The sequence below is a fragment of the Bos indicus x Bos taurus genome, chromosome 13 (genome assembly GCF_003369695.1).
Source record: "Bos indicus x Bos taurus breed Angus x Brahman F1 hybrid chromosome 13, Bos_hybrid_MaternalHap_v2.0, whole genome shotgun sequence".
NCBI lineage: Eukaryota > Metazoa > Chordata > Mammalia > Artiodactyla > Bovidae > Bos > Bos indicus x Bos taurus.
Window position 1 is genome coordinate 65,458,356 of NC_040088.1, and position 12,885 is coordinate 65,471,240.

At 44.8% G+C, this 12,885-nt stretch overlaps 1 protein-coding gene across 4 annotated transcripts in view; it reads left to right on the top strand.

Annotated features, from left to right (window-relative positions):
* The window catches only part of PDSS1 (decaprenyl diphosphate synthase subunit 1), a 46,628-nt gene that overhangs the window by 20,030 nt on the left and 13,713 nt on the right, over positions 1-12,885 (top strand). For all 4 annotated transcript variants that reach the window (XM_027560096.1, XM_027560094.1, XM_027560095.1 and 1 more), the window contains exons 5-7: positions 7,591-7,732; positions 10,069-10,180; positions 10,299-10,408. In XM_027560096.1, the coding sequence (XP_027415897.1) occupies positions 7,591-7,732; positions 10,069-10,180; positions 10,299-10,408 (364 nt within the window). The remainder of the gene's footprint in view (positions 1-7,590; positions 7,733-10,068; positions 10,181-10,298; positions 10,409-12,885) is intronic.

The following is a 12,885-nucleotide window of genomic DNA, read 5'->3' on the forward strand; positions in this document are numbered from 1 at the left end:
TAACTCCCGGAGCCTGCTCAAACTCATGTCCATAGAGTCAGTGATGCCATCCAACCATCTCATCCTCTGTTGTCCCCTTCTCCTCCTGCCTTCAGTCTTTCCCAGCATCAGGGTCTTTTCCAAGGAATCAGTTCTTCACGTCAGGTGGCCCAAGTATTGGAGCCTCAGCTTCAGCGTCAGTCCTTCCAAAGTATATTTAGAACTGATTTCCTTTAGGATAGACTGGTTTGATCTTCTTGCAGTCCAAGGAACTCTCAAGAGTCTTCTCCAACACCACAGTTCAAAAACATCAATTCTTCAGTGTTCAGCTTTCTTTATGGTCCAATTCTCACATCCATACATGACTACTGGAAAAACCATAGCTTTGACTAGACGGACCTTTGTCGGCAAAGTAATGTCTTTACTTTTTAATGTGCTGTCTAGGTTGCCCATAACTTTTCTTCCAAGGAGCAAGCGTCTTTTCATTTCATAGGTGCAGTCACCATCTGCAGTGATTTTGGAGCCCAAGAAAATAAAGTCTGTCACTGTTTCCACTGTTGCCCTGTCTATTGCCATGAAGTGATAGGATCGGATGCCATGATATTCATTTTTTGAATGTTGAGTATCAAGCCAGCTTTTTCACTCTCCTCTTTCACTTTCATAAAGGGGCTCTTTAGTTCTTCACTTTCTGCCATAGGGTGGTGTCATCTGCATATCTGAGGTTATTGATATTTCTGCCTCCAGTCTTGATTCCAACTTGTGCTTCAACCAACCCAGCATTTCACGTGATGTACTCTGAATATAAGTTAAACAGGGTGACGTTCTCCTTGACGTACTCCTTTCCCGATTTGGAACCAGTCTGTTCCAAGTCTGGTTCTAACTGTTGCTTCTTGACCTGCATACAGATTTCTCAGGCAGGTCAGGTGGTCTGGTATTCCCATCTCTTGAAGAATTTTCCACCGTTTGTTGTGATCCACACAGTCAAAGGCTTTGGCGTAGTCAGTAAAGCAGAAGTAGACGTTTTTCTGGAACTGTTTTGCTTTTTCTGATCCAGCAGATGTTGGCAATTTGATCTCTGGTCCCTCTGCCTTTTCTAAGGGAAAGGCATACATGGCTTATATTGTCAAAGGGTGATATGGCCCCAGAGGCTTAAGACTTAATCTTCAGTTTTCTTCTGTGTATCCTGGTAACCACAGCACCTGGCCAGGTAAAGTAGAATGCACGTAGCAGATAATGAGACTTGAGAGTCCAGAACACAGAGTTGTGGTGGATTCCGAGCCATGTGCCCAGAGCCCGCCTTAAATGAAGGACCTTCTGGCCACACTGCTGAACCCGTGTTGCTGGAGGAAAGCCTTTGCTTCTTGGGCTCCTCAAGGGCTGTGCCGGCAGCCGAGAGTCCTCTCACCTGAGCCCGTCCACATGCAGGGACTGGTAGATGAAGGGCCATTCTAGCGCCACGACACACGGTGAAATGGCAGCAGCTTCGGACAGGCCTGCCTCGAAGAAACCCCTCCCCGCCTCACGTGTTCATCCCAGGGGTCCTGAGCAGACATCCTGTGCTCCGAACCTGAGAGTCTGCTTCCTGGAGCACCGTGCCCTCAGAAGGGTTCAGTAAAACCCAGCTAGCTACCTGTAAGTCAGAGCTCACTTTATCAGAGAATCCAGTTGAAAAACGAGCTCTGTAAGAAAGAAGATTTCTGTGAAATGCTCTGCTTACCGACCATAGCACGATTAGTGTCTCTTCTCCAATGAGCCAAACCTGTCCTGTTTAGAGACCTCCTTAAAGGTACCTGTTCTTACCATTGGTGTTGACACCACCTGTTTCTCGTGGAAATCTTGCAGCCCTGGAGAGTGGGTATCGGGACCAGTGAGATAACAGGCCTACTGCAGTTACACTGGGCACAGATCTATTGATTGTGACTGTACAGGCAGTCAAGTGCCCCTGAATCCTATTATTGCACTTTGCAAAGCCAGACATTTGATTAGATAGAACAGATCGGATGATGTGTGTGTGTGTGTGTGTGTGTGTGTGTTTAAATAACGCAGTCTTCACATTAGTTAACAGGTCAAGCTTCCAAATGTGAAAAAGTCTTAAATTCATTGGAAGTAACTTATGATCCTCATGACAGCAAAGGAAATTACAAAAGCTTACTGTAGGAAAGCTGTAACAAAATAGTCATAAGAGCACCAGCTCACTTGAATGATTTCTTGGGTCAGGCCGCTAAAGATTCTAGACCCATTCCTGGTCTAGAATGTGTTGTGAATCATTGAGCCAGGTACTGCCGTGGCTGTTTGTGGGTTAGGAAGTTTGGTGCCCTAGGAAATGTTTTTGTCTTTAAGCCAGGAGATGGCACTTTTCATGTGTCCATACTCATTATTAACATGGATCTACAAGTAAAGTCTGTAACAGAGGACACCTACTGAGGTAGAGAAGGCTTTAGTAACCAGAGGCTTGTCCACTTCATGGGTGAGGTCAAGCTCCAACTGAAAGGAACATCACTGAGATCAGGACGACTGTAGGGCTCGCTCTTCAGGCTCCTGGCCCCCAGGGGAGGCTGAGTCCATCACTGAAGGAATCACCTTCTGCACCTTCATCAGCTGGATCCATTTGCAAAACCCCAGCACTGCATCATTCGATGTCACCGTGGGTCCTGTGGAGAAAGCCATCCTGGACAACTGCAGGTCTGAGATATCACCATGGGGGTCACTCTCCACATGTCTAAGGATTCTAAATGCAGTGCTTCAGAGGCAAGAAAACAGCCAATAGCGTGGGTCCTGCATCATTTACAAGGCAGCTTTGCAGGCATCTATTTTTATCTGGAGATAGATCTGAAATATTCAAGAGCTGCTGCCCTTGGGTGTCAGTTCTTTTCTCCTGATATTAAAACTGTTAATGGATTCATGACTGTAGGGTTAAGTTTAAAACTGCCATTCCCTTCAAAGAAAGACAGTCTTGATACTAGTCTGGTGCGCTTGTTTGAGTTTTCAGAGGTGAGTGGCCAGTGACCAAGGACAGTGACCTGCAAAGCGAGTCAGAGCTCGCAGGCACCTCTGCTGTCCCTGCGATGGAGGGCACCTTTGACGTTCATGCCGGTAGTGTCCCCATTGTGCCAGTGAGGAGTACAGCAAAAGAGCAGATTGCAGGGCCAGAGACCAAGGCCAAGAAACGGGTAGAGGACGAGATGCGGCGAGTGAGAGATGGTGAGGAACCCTTCCATGGCCCCCTCACCCCAAGTTCAGCCTGCACCCTGAGTGCCGCTGCAGATGGGGAGACACTTCAAGGTTGTATCAATAATGTGGAAAAACAAGCTTTTAGACAGAAGCAGCAAAATCAAGTAATTTTAGGAATGAGATCACTGAAAAGGAAACATTTGAGCATCAACAGAAGAGGCTGGCGAAAGCAGGCACTGTGTTAAGCTGAAAAATGGCTCCACAAAAGGCATCCACGTCCTAAGCCTTGGGACCTATAAAGTGCTGCATTTTGTGGCAGGAAAACGGTCTTTGCGGGTGTGCTTTCAGCTAGGATTGTGGAATGGAGGCATCATCCCGGGTTTTCGGACGCGCCCTAAATGCAGTCACTGGTAGCCCTAAAGAGGGGGGCAGAGGAGATCGCCTCACACAGGAGAGGGCATGTGAAGACGAAATGGAGGGGCTTGCAGGGGCGCCTTCCAGCTTGTGGCCACAAGCAAAGGTCACCAGCAGCCAGGAGAACTGGAAGGAGTGAGGAGAGGACCCTGCCCTTGAGGCCCTCCAGGGAGCCTGGCCTTGCCAACACCTTGGTTCCAGTTCAGGGGAACTGTTTCTGGACTTGTGGTCTCCAGAACGGTGGGAGAATTTCTGTCCATTTAAACCAGCACGTTTGTGGTGACCTGTCTCAGAGCCCAGGAAACTAGCATAAATGCCGTTGTTCGCATCGTGTCCTGTCCGTGCGGGGAGTGTGCCTGGCGGGCTGCTCCCTCCCTCTGGAGGTGCCTCTTCGGGATGCGCCAGGACTGGCAGCGCAGGCCCAGCAGGAAAGCGGGACGCTGTCCACGTGTCGCGCTTTGCGGGCCCACCCGGCTCAGTGGCAGATAAGAGACTCTAAAGTGCGTCTGTGCGGATATATTCAGTGTACTGAAAACGTGGCTATATATACTTTCATCAGATAACAGTTCACATCCTGAAGAACTTTAGAGACAGAGACTTTGTTGCCTTTTAAATAGAGAATTTCTTCAGTACCAAACTGATAGTGTCCATTCTTATCCTTTAAAACTCGAGATGACATGAAGTGTCAGAGGAGAGGTCACCCTCCTGTGACTGCGCCCTTCAGAGCAGGGGGCACTGCCTGCCCGCAAGCTGTGAAGACACTTGGAGAGAAGTTGGCACAAGACCTTGCTTGAACTGAGCCGCCGAGTTCAGGTTGCCTTTCAGGCTGGAGAGACTTCTCATGCCTGCAGTTTAGAGGCTTGGCCACAGGGAGGCAGCAGAGACCACGCTTCTGTCAAATTCCTTAGGAGCCGCTTCGTTTTGGGGCTTGCGGTAAGGCAGGTGAATGCCCCCCACTCACAGATCAGCATTTCCCTGACTCTGTGCATCAGACTCAGTGGGTCTGCCACTTCAGAATCCCAGTTCCTGAGCCCCATCATGAGAGATCCCAATTGCTGTGTCTGAGGAACTTTCAGTCTGCGTTTTCAAGACAATTGGTTTTTGACGAGGTGGGCCAGAGATGAGATTTAAGGAATAGTAAGCTAGTGCTAACAAGCAAAGTGAAACGCTTCTCTTTAGAATTGCCAGAAGAGATAAACAGAACATAGTGTACTATTTAGAAGTAGAGCCTCCTGTAACCCACCTGAGAACTCTCTGGTCTTCATACAGTCCCTGTAGTTTTAGGAATAGATGTGCCACTATGCCTGTTAAAGTGAAAACCGCATTTACTATTTAAATTTATCTGCCGCCTCATTTGTTGCAAGTCAGGGTAATCCATTGACAAGGTTTGATTTTCTTTTTGGAGACAACCTCACTCTCAGGGTTTGCTTGTCATTTAAAGACTTGGCGTTATATATCAGCATGAATGGGAGGAAAAAGTGTTTTATTTCAGTCACATGTCAGCTTGGTGAAGCGTACGTGGAGAGGTCATTATTCCATCTATCCCATCTGTGCTTCTAATTCTTCATTCTAATATTTAGAATCTGGTGAGGGGGAACCCCTGATGGTGGTGAGGGGCTGGCTGAGTCATCGCTCGCTCTTGCAGGTGTGGAGTGCAGGGTACAAGAACCTCTGCTTTCTGAGGTTCGGGGCCTCCTTTCTCCTGCTGTCTCGCCTGGCAGGTTTTCCTAGCACCTCTCTCAGGAGCTGGGAAAGTGTGGCCGCTCTTTCACAGCGGGAAGTAGAAACGGTGCCCATTTTTTTGAAGGTATGATTCGGTTCAGTACTTGTAGGATTTCGTTTTCACACAGTGTGAGTCGTTTCCGGAATCTGTAAATTTGACTTCCAGACTATTATGCTGTGCTTGGGTATGCAGTGGCAGCATTTTCCAGATAGAATCTCACACACGTGAAAGCCTACGTGTGCAGGAAAAAGTATATCAGATAAAATGAGGAAGCGTCGAAAATGTGAGGCTCATCCTACATAGGGCTGTGTCATGACGCCACAGAATGTTCTAAGCAAGAATCTTGGTTTCGTCAATTTAGGCATACAAAATGGCATTTTTACATACATGAAGAGTCTATGAAATTTCAAAATATTTCAAGAAATCTTTGTTTTTAAGTATTTAAAAATTACAAAATAAAAGCCACCCCAGTGTCTCAGTGAGCACTGCCACTTTGCTGCAGCTTCTCGGCAGGGCCCCGCCTGCTGCTGCGATAATGGCAGTGGCGCCCGAGGGAGGCTGGATGACTCTCCCAGTTGCCTGAAGGTGACTCTGCTATTAACCAATAGCAAGTACATATTTCATCAGACTGAAATTCATTGAGAAAGTGTTCTAAAAAAAATAGTCTATTTAAAAAATGACCATAAAAGTATACATCTTTTTTTGTGCATTCAACTCAAAAAAAGATAGGATCCAGTAAATGTACCTGGAAAATATTTAAGGTCCAAGCTTCTTCCTGTAGGGTCTGTGAGTGTCTCACTGAGAAATTTGGATCAAGCTCCTGGAAGCCCTTTGAAGCTCCATTTTCTCACTCACTAAAGTGGTCTTACCAGATCATTTGTCCCTCCCTACTATGAAGGAGGCTGTGATCCAGAAGTATTTAGAACAGTTATAAGTGTGACATTAATAAATAATAAGCCACACTTTACAGTTTGTTTCCAAGCTAAAAGCAGCTGGAAGGTTCTGAGGTTTAGTTCTAAAAATCTTAGGTAAGAGTTGCTGGCAAAGTACTATATTTTAAAATTATATATAAGGCAAAACGGGAAGATAGTCTTCAGGCTGATTTAGTAGTTAAATTCTAGCATCTGTACTGTAGCTGTACATCATTTTTCATGGCTTTCTGCTAGAACTGAGGCATTAGAAGGAGCACTGTCTTTTGTAGATTTTCAGGTTAGATTTTTAAAGAAAACATCACATTTCAGGATCCCCTTCACTTTTCTCCTGAGAGAATGTGATATTTGAAAAGTAAGCTAGAGAATAAGTGAAACATTTGGTTAGCATGTGTTTGATCCAGGCTTCTGTTTTTAGGTTCAGAAAATTCAGTTGGTTATTTTCCCAGTTTGATTTTCTCAAAATTCGGTTTTTTTAAATTTCCCTAGAAGATTATGGTGATAATAATCATGATTAAAAAGAAATTGAAGTCCTCTTTTAGCTGTAGAACTCACATCCATGTATCTTCTTGGAGTGCTTTTCCTGTATTTTCTGTTAAATATGGGAAATGAAAGTTTAAATTTCAAATGCACAGGTTAAACATGAATTGGAACTCATACTCCAGTATGAATGAATTATCAATTCATATTGATAACCAGTGTCAGTAGCCAAGTGGAATTATGAATTTCAGCTATCTTGGTTATGGAGGTCTTCGTGCTAAACATGTGGTGGTGGTGATTTAGTCACTAAGTCGTGTCCGACTCTTGTAACCGCATGGAATGTAGCCCGCCAGGCTCCTCTGTCCATGGGATTCTCCAGGCAAGAATACTGGAGTGGGTTGCCATTTCCTTCTCCATACTAAATGTGTAAGATGGTATAAAAAGGTTTGAATAGTGATTGGTGGTTCTTTAACACACGATTCTCTAGGTTGCTTTTCGCCTATCTTCCCCATCAATTTCTGAAATTTAGTTGTAATCTAATTGTAAACTTGATCAACTGACCAAGATCGCTGTTACAAGACATAAAGACAATTGTTATCAGTCCAGTGCCCAGACTTATAAGCTATTTATCCTCCTTTTGTTGTTCATTATACAAATTTTACTTCTTAATGTGGTGTCCCGGAAGCATAATCTTGATTCACAGTATCTCCTGTGTTTTTAAATGTTCTCCAAATGATAGCATTGGCTGTGTAGGGAAGCCGAAGTTTTTATACAGTTTCTTTCAGAGAAATAAAATTCTTTATCCTAGATCCAGTGTCCACTTTTCACAAGATGATTGCTGAGAAGGTTATTAGGCAGCATCTCTGTTAAAAAGCATTGCTTTCTGTTAACTAGAAATGTGCAAGCAAGCCAGCGTGCCATTGCCTTAATTGCAGAAATGATCCATACTGCCAGTCTGGTGCATGATGATATCATTGATGATGCAAGTTCTCGGAGAGGAAAACACACCGTTAATAAGATCTGGGGTGAAAAGAAGGTACGTGCAGCTTTTTGGTTTTTTTCATCTTTCATATTAAATGCCACACTCTTTGGATTGCATTTATTTTTCAGATTTGTCTCAAATGATGAAAATGTGTTTCATCAAATGTGGTCTTCTAGCTTTCAAAATAGTTTCTTGTATATAGCTTTCGTCTATATACAGATGTTTGATTGTAGATAATACCATAGAAAGATAAACTTACTATTTCTATTTAATCACAGTTTTACATAGAATTCGGTTAAGGAAAGCATATTTGTAGTTATCCAAAAAGTGTCTCTTATGAGGAGCCACACCTTTTACTCGGGCTCAGATTACTCAGATTCACCTGAATTCCTTAACCACCACATGTGAGAGTGTCAGGGCAAGTAAATAAAACTAAAAAAAAAAGTATAAATACCCAAGCATGCACGCACGCACGCACACACACACACACACACACGCACACACACACACACACGCACACACGTATTCCCTCTCCATTCCTTCCCATCCCTCACATGTCTGTAGTACCTGGTTCCCACCTGTTTGCCAGTCGTATTCAAAGAAGAAATAACGCCTTAATTACTATGTTTGCATGCCAGTTTTGCTGTAGTATACACAATTCTGTTGTATAATCAAGTCCGCAGTTTGAATTGTAAGCCTCTTATCGCCAATTTTAGATGAAAGGGTTTTGTGTCCTGTGACGTGGCCTGCAGTTTGCTGTGTCCATTTTCAGGGCCACTTGAGCGCTTGGGCAGAGGAGGCTAAGTGAACAAGTTGGCGTTTTCTCCTGCCTGGCCCCTCTCCTGAGTGCCTCTGCTGTTGGGGGCCTCCTGGGTGCAAACGGGAGATCGTGTTTCGACCCTCACTGCCTCTCTCAGCTGCGTGGCTGGTCCGCCCTGCCCGGAGCCACCTCCCCTTCCCTGGCCCTCAGACAAGACCGCGTGTTACCAGTAAAGGTCCATCCACACAGTACTGCCCCGTGAGCCCTGGTTTCCCTGCCTGTGTCTCTAGCGCCGCTTTGCTTTCACCCCTCATCCCAGCCATCCCCAGTCTGGCAGCTTCACTTCCCTTTTGGCCCCAGGGATCCCCAGGGCCGAGAGGAAAGAGGCAGGAGCTGGGAGACCCTGAGCCTTCAGCTGCTCGAGCTGTGGGGTGGAGGTGGATGTTGTGAGCCTGTAAGTCACGATGTGTACAGTGACTTTATCAGTGTGCATTTACAGTTATGTCAGGGTACCTCATACAGTGTATGTTGTATAAAATGATGTTTAGTTGGTAAACAAACTGAACATCACTAATTTTTAAATGCCGGAGAACTAATAGACAATAAAAACTTGGAACTTCTCTGGTGGTCCAGCAGTTAAGACTCCACGCTTCCACTGCAGGGGGCATGGGTTCAATCCCTAGTTGAGGAACTTAGGTCCCACGTGCTGTGTGGAATAAAGACTGAAAATGTGGTTATGTTGCATATTCTAGGGATTAAAATTTCCATGAACTCTATCATTTATAACTACTCTTTAACACTTATGCATATCCTTTAAGTATGCAAATTAGTATACTTGATTATTGCATATAATCCAATCATATGGTTTATAATTAATGGCAAACAGTGCAAACATTTAACTCATCATCTAAAGAAGATTGAAAAAGTATCCATGCATGTTCAGTGAAAAAATGTCTTGTTCTGGAATGATAGGCCGTGTAATAGTGTACTAAGAGCTTTGAACTTGGAGCCAGGGTTCCTTGGTTTAGGTTTCATTGAGCAAAGCACGCGTGGGGCCATGGTGTGTGCCAAGTACTAGCTGGGTGATTCACAATCTGTGCCCTTAGGGGTTTGGCAAATAGGAAAAAAGTGGGAAGAGAGCAGTGCCCGAGGGGCGCTGTGCTCACAGGTCAGACCGAGGGGTCTCAGTGGACCTCCTGCAGGTACCGCCTGAGCTAACCCTGCACACGAGGCACCAGGTGAAGGGGAGGGGCTTTTTGAGCAGAAGAAACAGTAAGTGCAGAGGTGTAGCCACACGGTGTGATGGGAGAACGAATGGTCCAGAACTAAATGAAGGCAGTGGGATGCATTTTGTGGTGGCCAAGGATGAAGCCAGGGCGTCAGGCACTTCCCATCTCCAGGCGTTCGTTTCTTCAGCTCTCAACTGGAGAGACAGACTGGGTAATCTCTGAGAGCCAAGAGATTTCAAACAGGGTCCCAAACGTGTAAAATAATCCCGCTGAGGAAGAGGAAAAACGGAGACCCAGGATGAGCCCTCTCTCCCTCCCATTCTGGACTTCTCTCCTGAGAAACTTCATTGTTGGCTCCAGTGCTCGGACACTTTTCTCTGAAGGTTTTTCTTCTTTTCTAGGCTGTCCTTGCTGGTGACTTAATTCTTTCTGCAGCATCAATAGCTCTGGCACGAATTGGAAATACAACTGTTATATCTATTTTAACCCAAGTGATTGAAGATTTGGTGCGTGGTAGGTTAATTCTGACTTTTCTTCTTTATTCATTCTTAGTATTTTACCAGCTCTCCCCCCCCCGCCCCCTGCCAAAAACAAAACAAAACCCTCACCTGGCCACTTTCCTTCTTTGTAGGTGAATTTCTTCAGCTCGGGTCAAAAGAAAATGAAAATGAAAGATTTGCACACTACCTTGAGAAGACTTTCAAGAAGACTGCAAGTCTGATCGCCAACAGTTGTAAAGCAGTATGTACGTTCTGTTTCTTTTCAAGTTAAAAAAAAAAGCTTTCTAGCTCTTTCTTCGGAGAAGGCAGTGGCACCCCACTCCAGTACACCTGCCAGGAAAATCCCATGGATGGAGGAGCCTGGAAGGCTGCAGTCCATGGGGTCGCTGAGGGTCGGACACTACTGAGCGACTTCACTTTCACTTTGATGCACTGGAGAAGGAAATGGCAACCCACTCCAGTGTTCTTACCTGGAGAATCCCAGGGATGGGGGAGCCTGGTGGGCTGCTGTCTATGGGGTCGCACAGAGTCGGACACGACTGAAGTGACTTAGCAGCAGGAGCAGCTCTTTCTTGGGAGCTAATTCTCATAGAAAAAGTTGCACTGGAAAATCTTAAAATAGTGACCAAAATCCCAAGAGTAATTGAGAAAAGAATTGCATCCCCAGACAGCAGAGAACTTCTGCTGTGGTTTTCATTTTTGCTGTTTAGGCATCAACTTTTTATCTTTCCTCCTAGGAGTCGAATCAAGACAAGCTTTCTAATATATTCCCCAACCTGATTTCCAAATGGGTGCAACATTTTGAACAACTAAATGGTCTCCCTCATGGTTACCACACCCCGTTTTGTACATTTTACATGTAAAAAGTTATAAAGTGCTCTGCTGTGTTCTTAAATATTGACCTGGGTGAAAATATCCGACTAACAGATTGTACCAGTGTTCTGTGTCCTTTTCTATGAGTAATAAATCCCTCCCAGTTCTAGGGACTATAAAAAAGTCCTTCTGCTTCTGAGTATCAGCTGAGCCTGAACCATAACTTTTCTGTACCCATTGCTTTCTCATGGCCTTCCCTCCACTCTTCACATAATTTCCTTTTTTAAAAATCAATATTGTCTTTAATCATTCAGTGCTAGCCCACGGATGAGAGACAGTTCTCTACCTAGAATTATTCATCTGACCGTCTTTCAGCCTAGCAGAGACGCAGGATGAAAACTGGGCCAAGTAAGAGTCCCTGTGATTAAAGCAGCAAGAAGGGGAGACTGCTAAGGGGCACGTGTCAGTTGCTCTCATGATACACTCTTAACATAATTACAGTTGAAGAGAGCTTTTTCTCAGGCCTCTTAGGTGAAAAAGCCCCTTGCCAGTAATGTGTCTGGAAAAGTATCAAGAAATGTGTAATTGTAATTGAGCCAAAAAAGAATGAAGACAACACTTCTTCCTAAAAAGACCCAATTAAAACCCAAAGGAATGTGAATTATGTAGACCATGATGGCCACAATCTCAGCCATTTTTGTCTTTTTATTGAAAGAGCATTTTTTCTTAATTTCCCAGAAATTGTGAGTGTGGTTTTCTAAAAAAAGAGAGACAAAAATAGGATAGGCCCGAGAATGCTAAATTAGAAAAAAGAAAAATTTTAAATGGTGGCCTTCAATCTTAATTAATCTTAAGAACATTGATGTTTCATTGTTCATCATACCCTTGATGGCCAATGTCTCCATGCAGCTGGAGACCCAGGCTCACTAGTGTGTTAGGTGACAGTGAAATCGTCCCAGGCCTGAGGCTGCAGAGAGAGAAGCACAGCCGTTAGTGGGGCAGTTGGATCTGAAACACTGAGGGTCATTGTCCGCAGAGTGGACATTCCACAGGGCAGCGGCGCTTGCTGCCCCGGAGCCAGAACGGGAGCGCGCACTCAGTGAGCCACGCCATCGAGGAGAGACTGCATTCGCTGTCCTCTGCTTAGGAAGCCAAAGACAGGGCCGCACGTGTATTCGTTCATAAAGAGGGCCTGGTCCCTCACAGGTAGGCAGGTACAGGTGGACCTCATTAAAAATGAAATGTCTCAGGCTGTCCACTAGGAGGCAGGCTGCCATCAGCCCTGAACTGCCACTTTTCTTGTGATTTATTCCTGAGCTCCAGAGCTGTTAGAATTAATAAAGCAGGATGCTAGTGTGAGCTCCCTGAATAAAAGTTTTTATATATAAGTGCCTATGGGGAGAGATGTTCCAGAGGTGTTATATATTCAAAACTATTTTTATGTGGTTTTGGTATTTAAACGCAGACACGTGGGCTCTGAGAGAACACACGCAAAGCAAATTAGAGACACCAAAAAGAAGGGGTAAGAATTTAAACATCAGAAGCATTAGAGAAGAACTAATGAACCTCAGGACGTCATGGCAATTTGAAGGAAACCTCACAGCTTGCAGTTCATTGTCCTAAGGACTGTTTAATGAAAAATGGTATTAAATCTAAGAGAGGGCTGTTCAGGATTGTTTTGGGACACTGACTGATGTTAAAATAGAAGTAATCTTAAAAGGTGATTGGCTCTTTGTTTCTGTACATAGTCACGCAAAATACATTATGTAGTTTACCCGTGAGCACTGTGCCTTGTTCCCCAGAAAGCCTCACGGGAATGAGGCCAGAGGGTCTGGCAGCCCATCCAGTGTTTTCCAGTCAGACGGTAGCTGAGCGGAGATTTGAACCAGAACTGGGTATGATAAC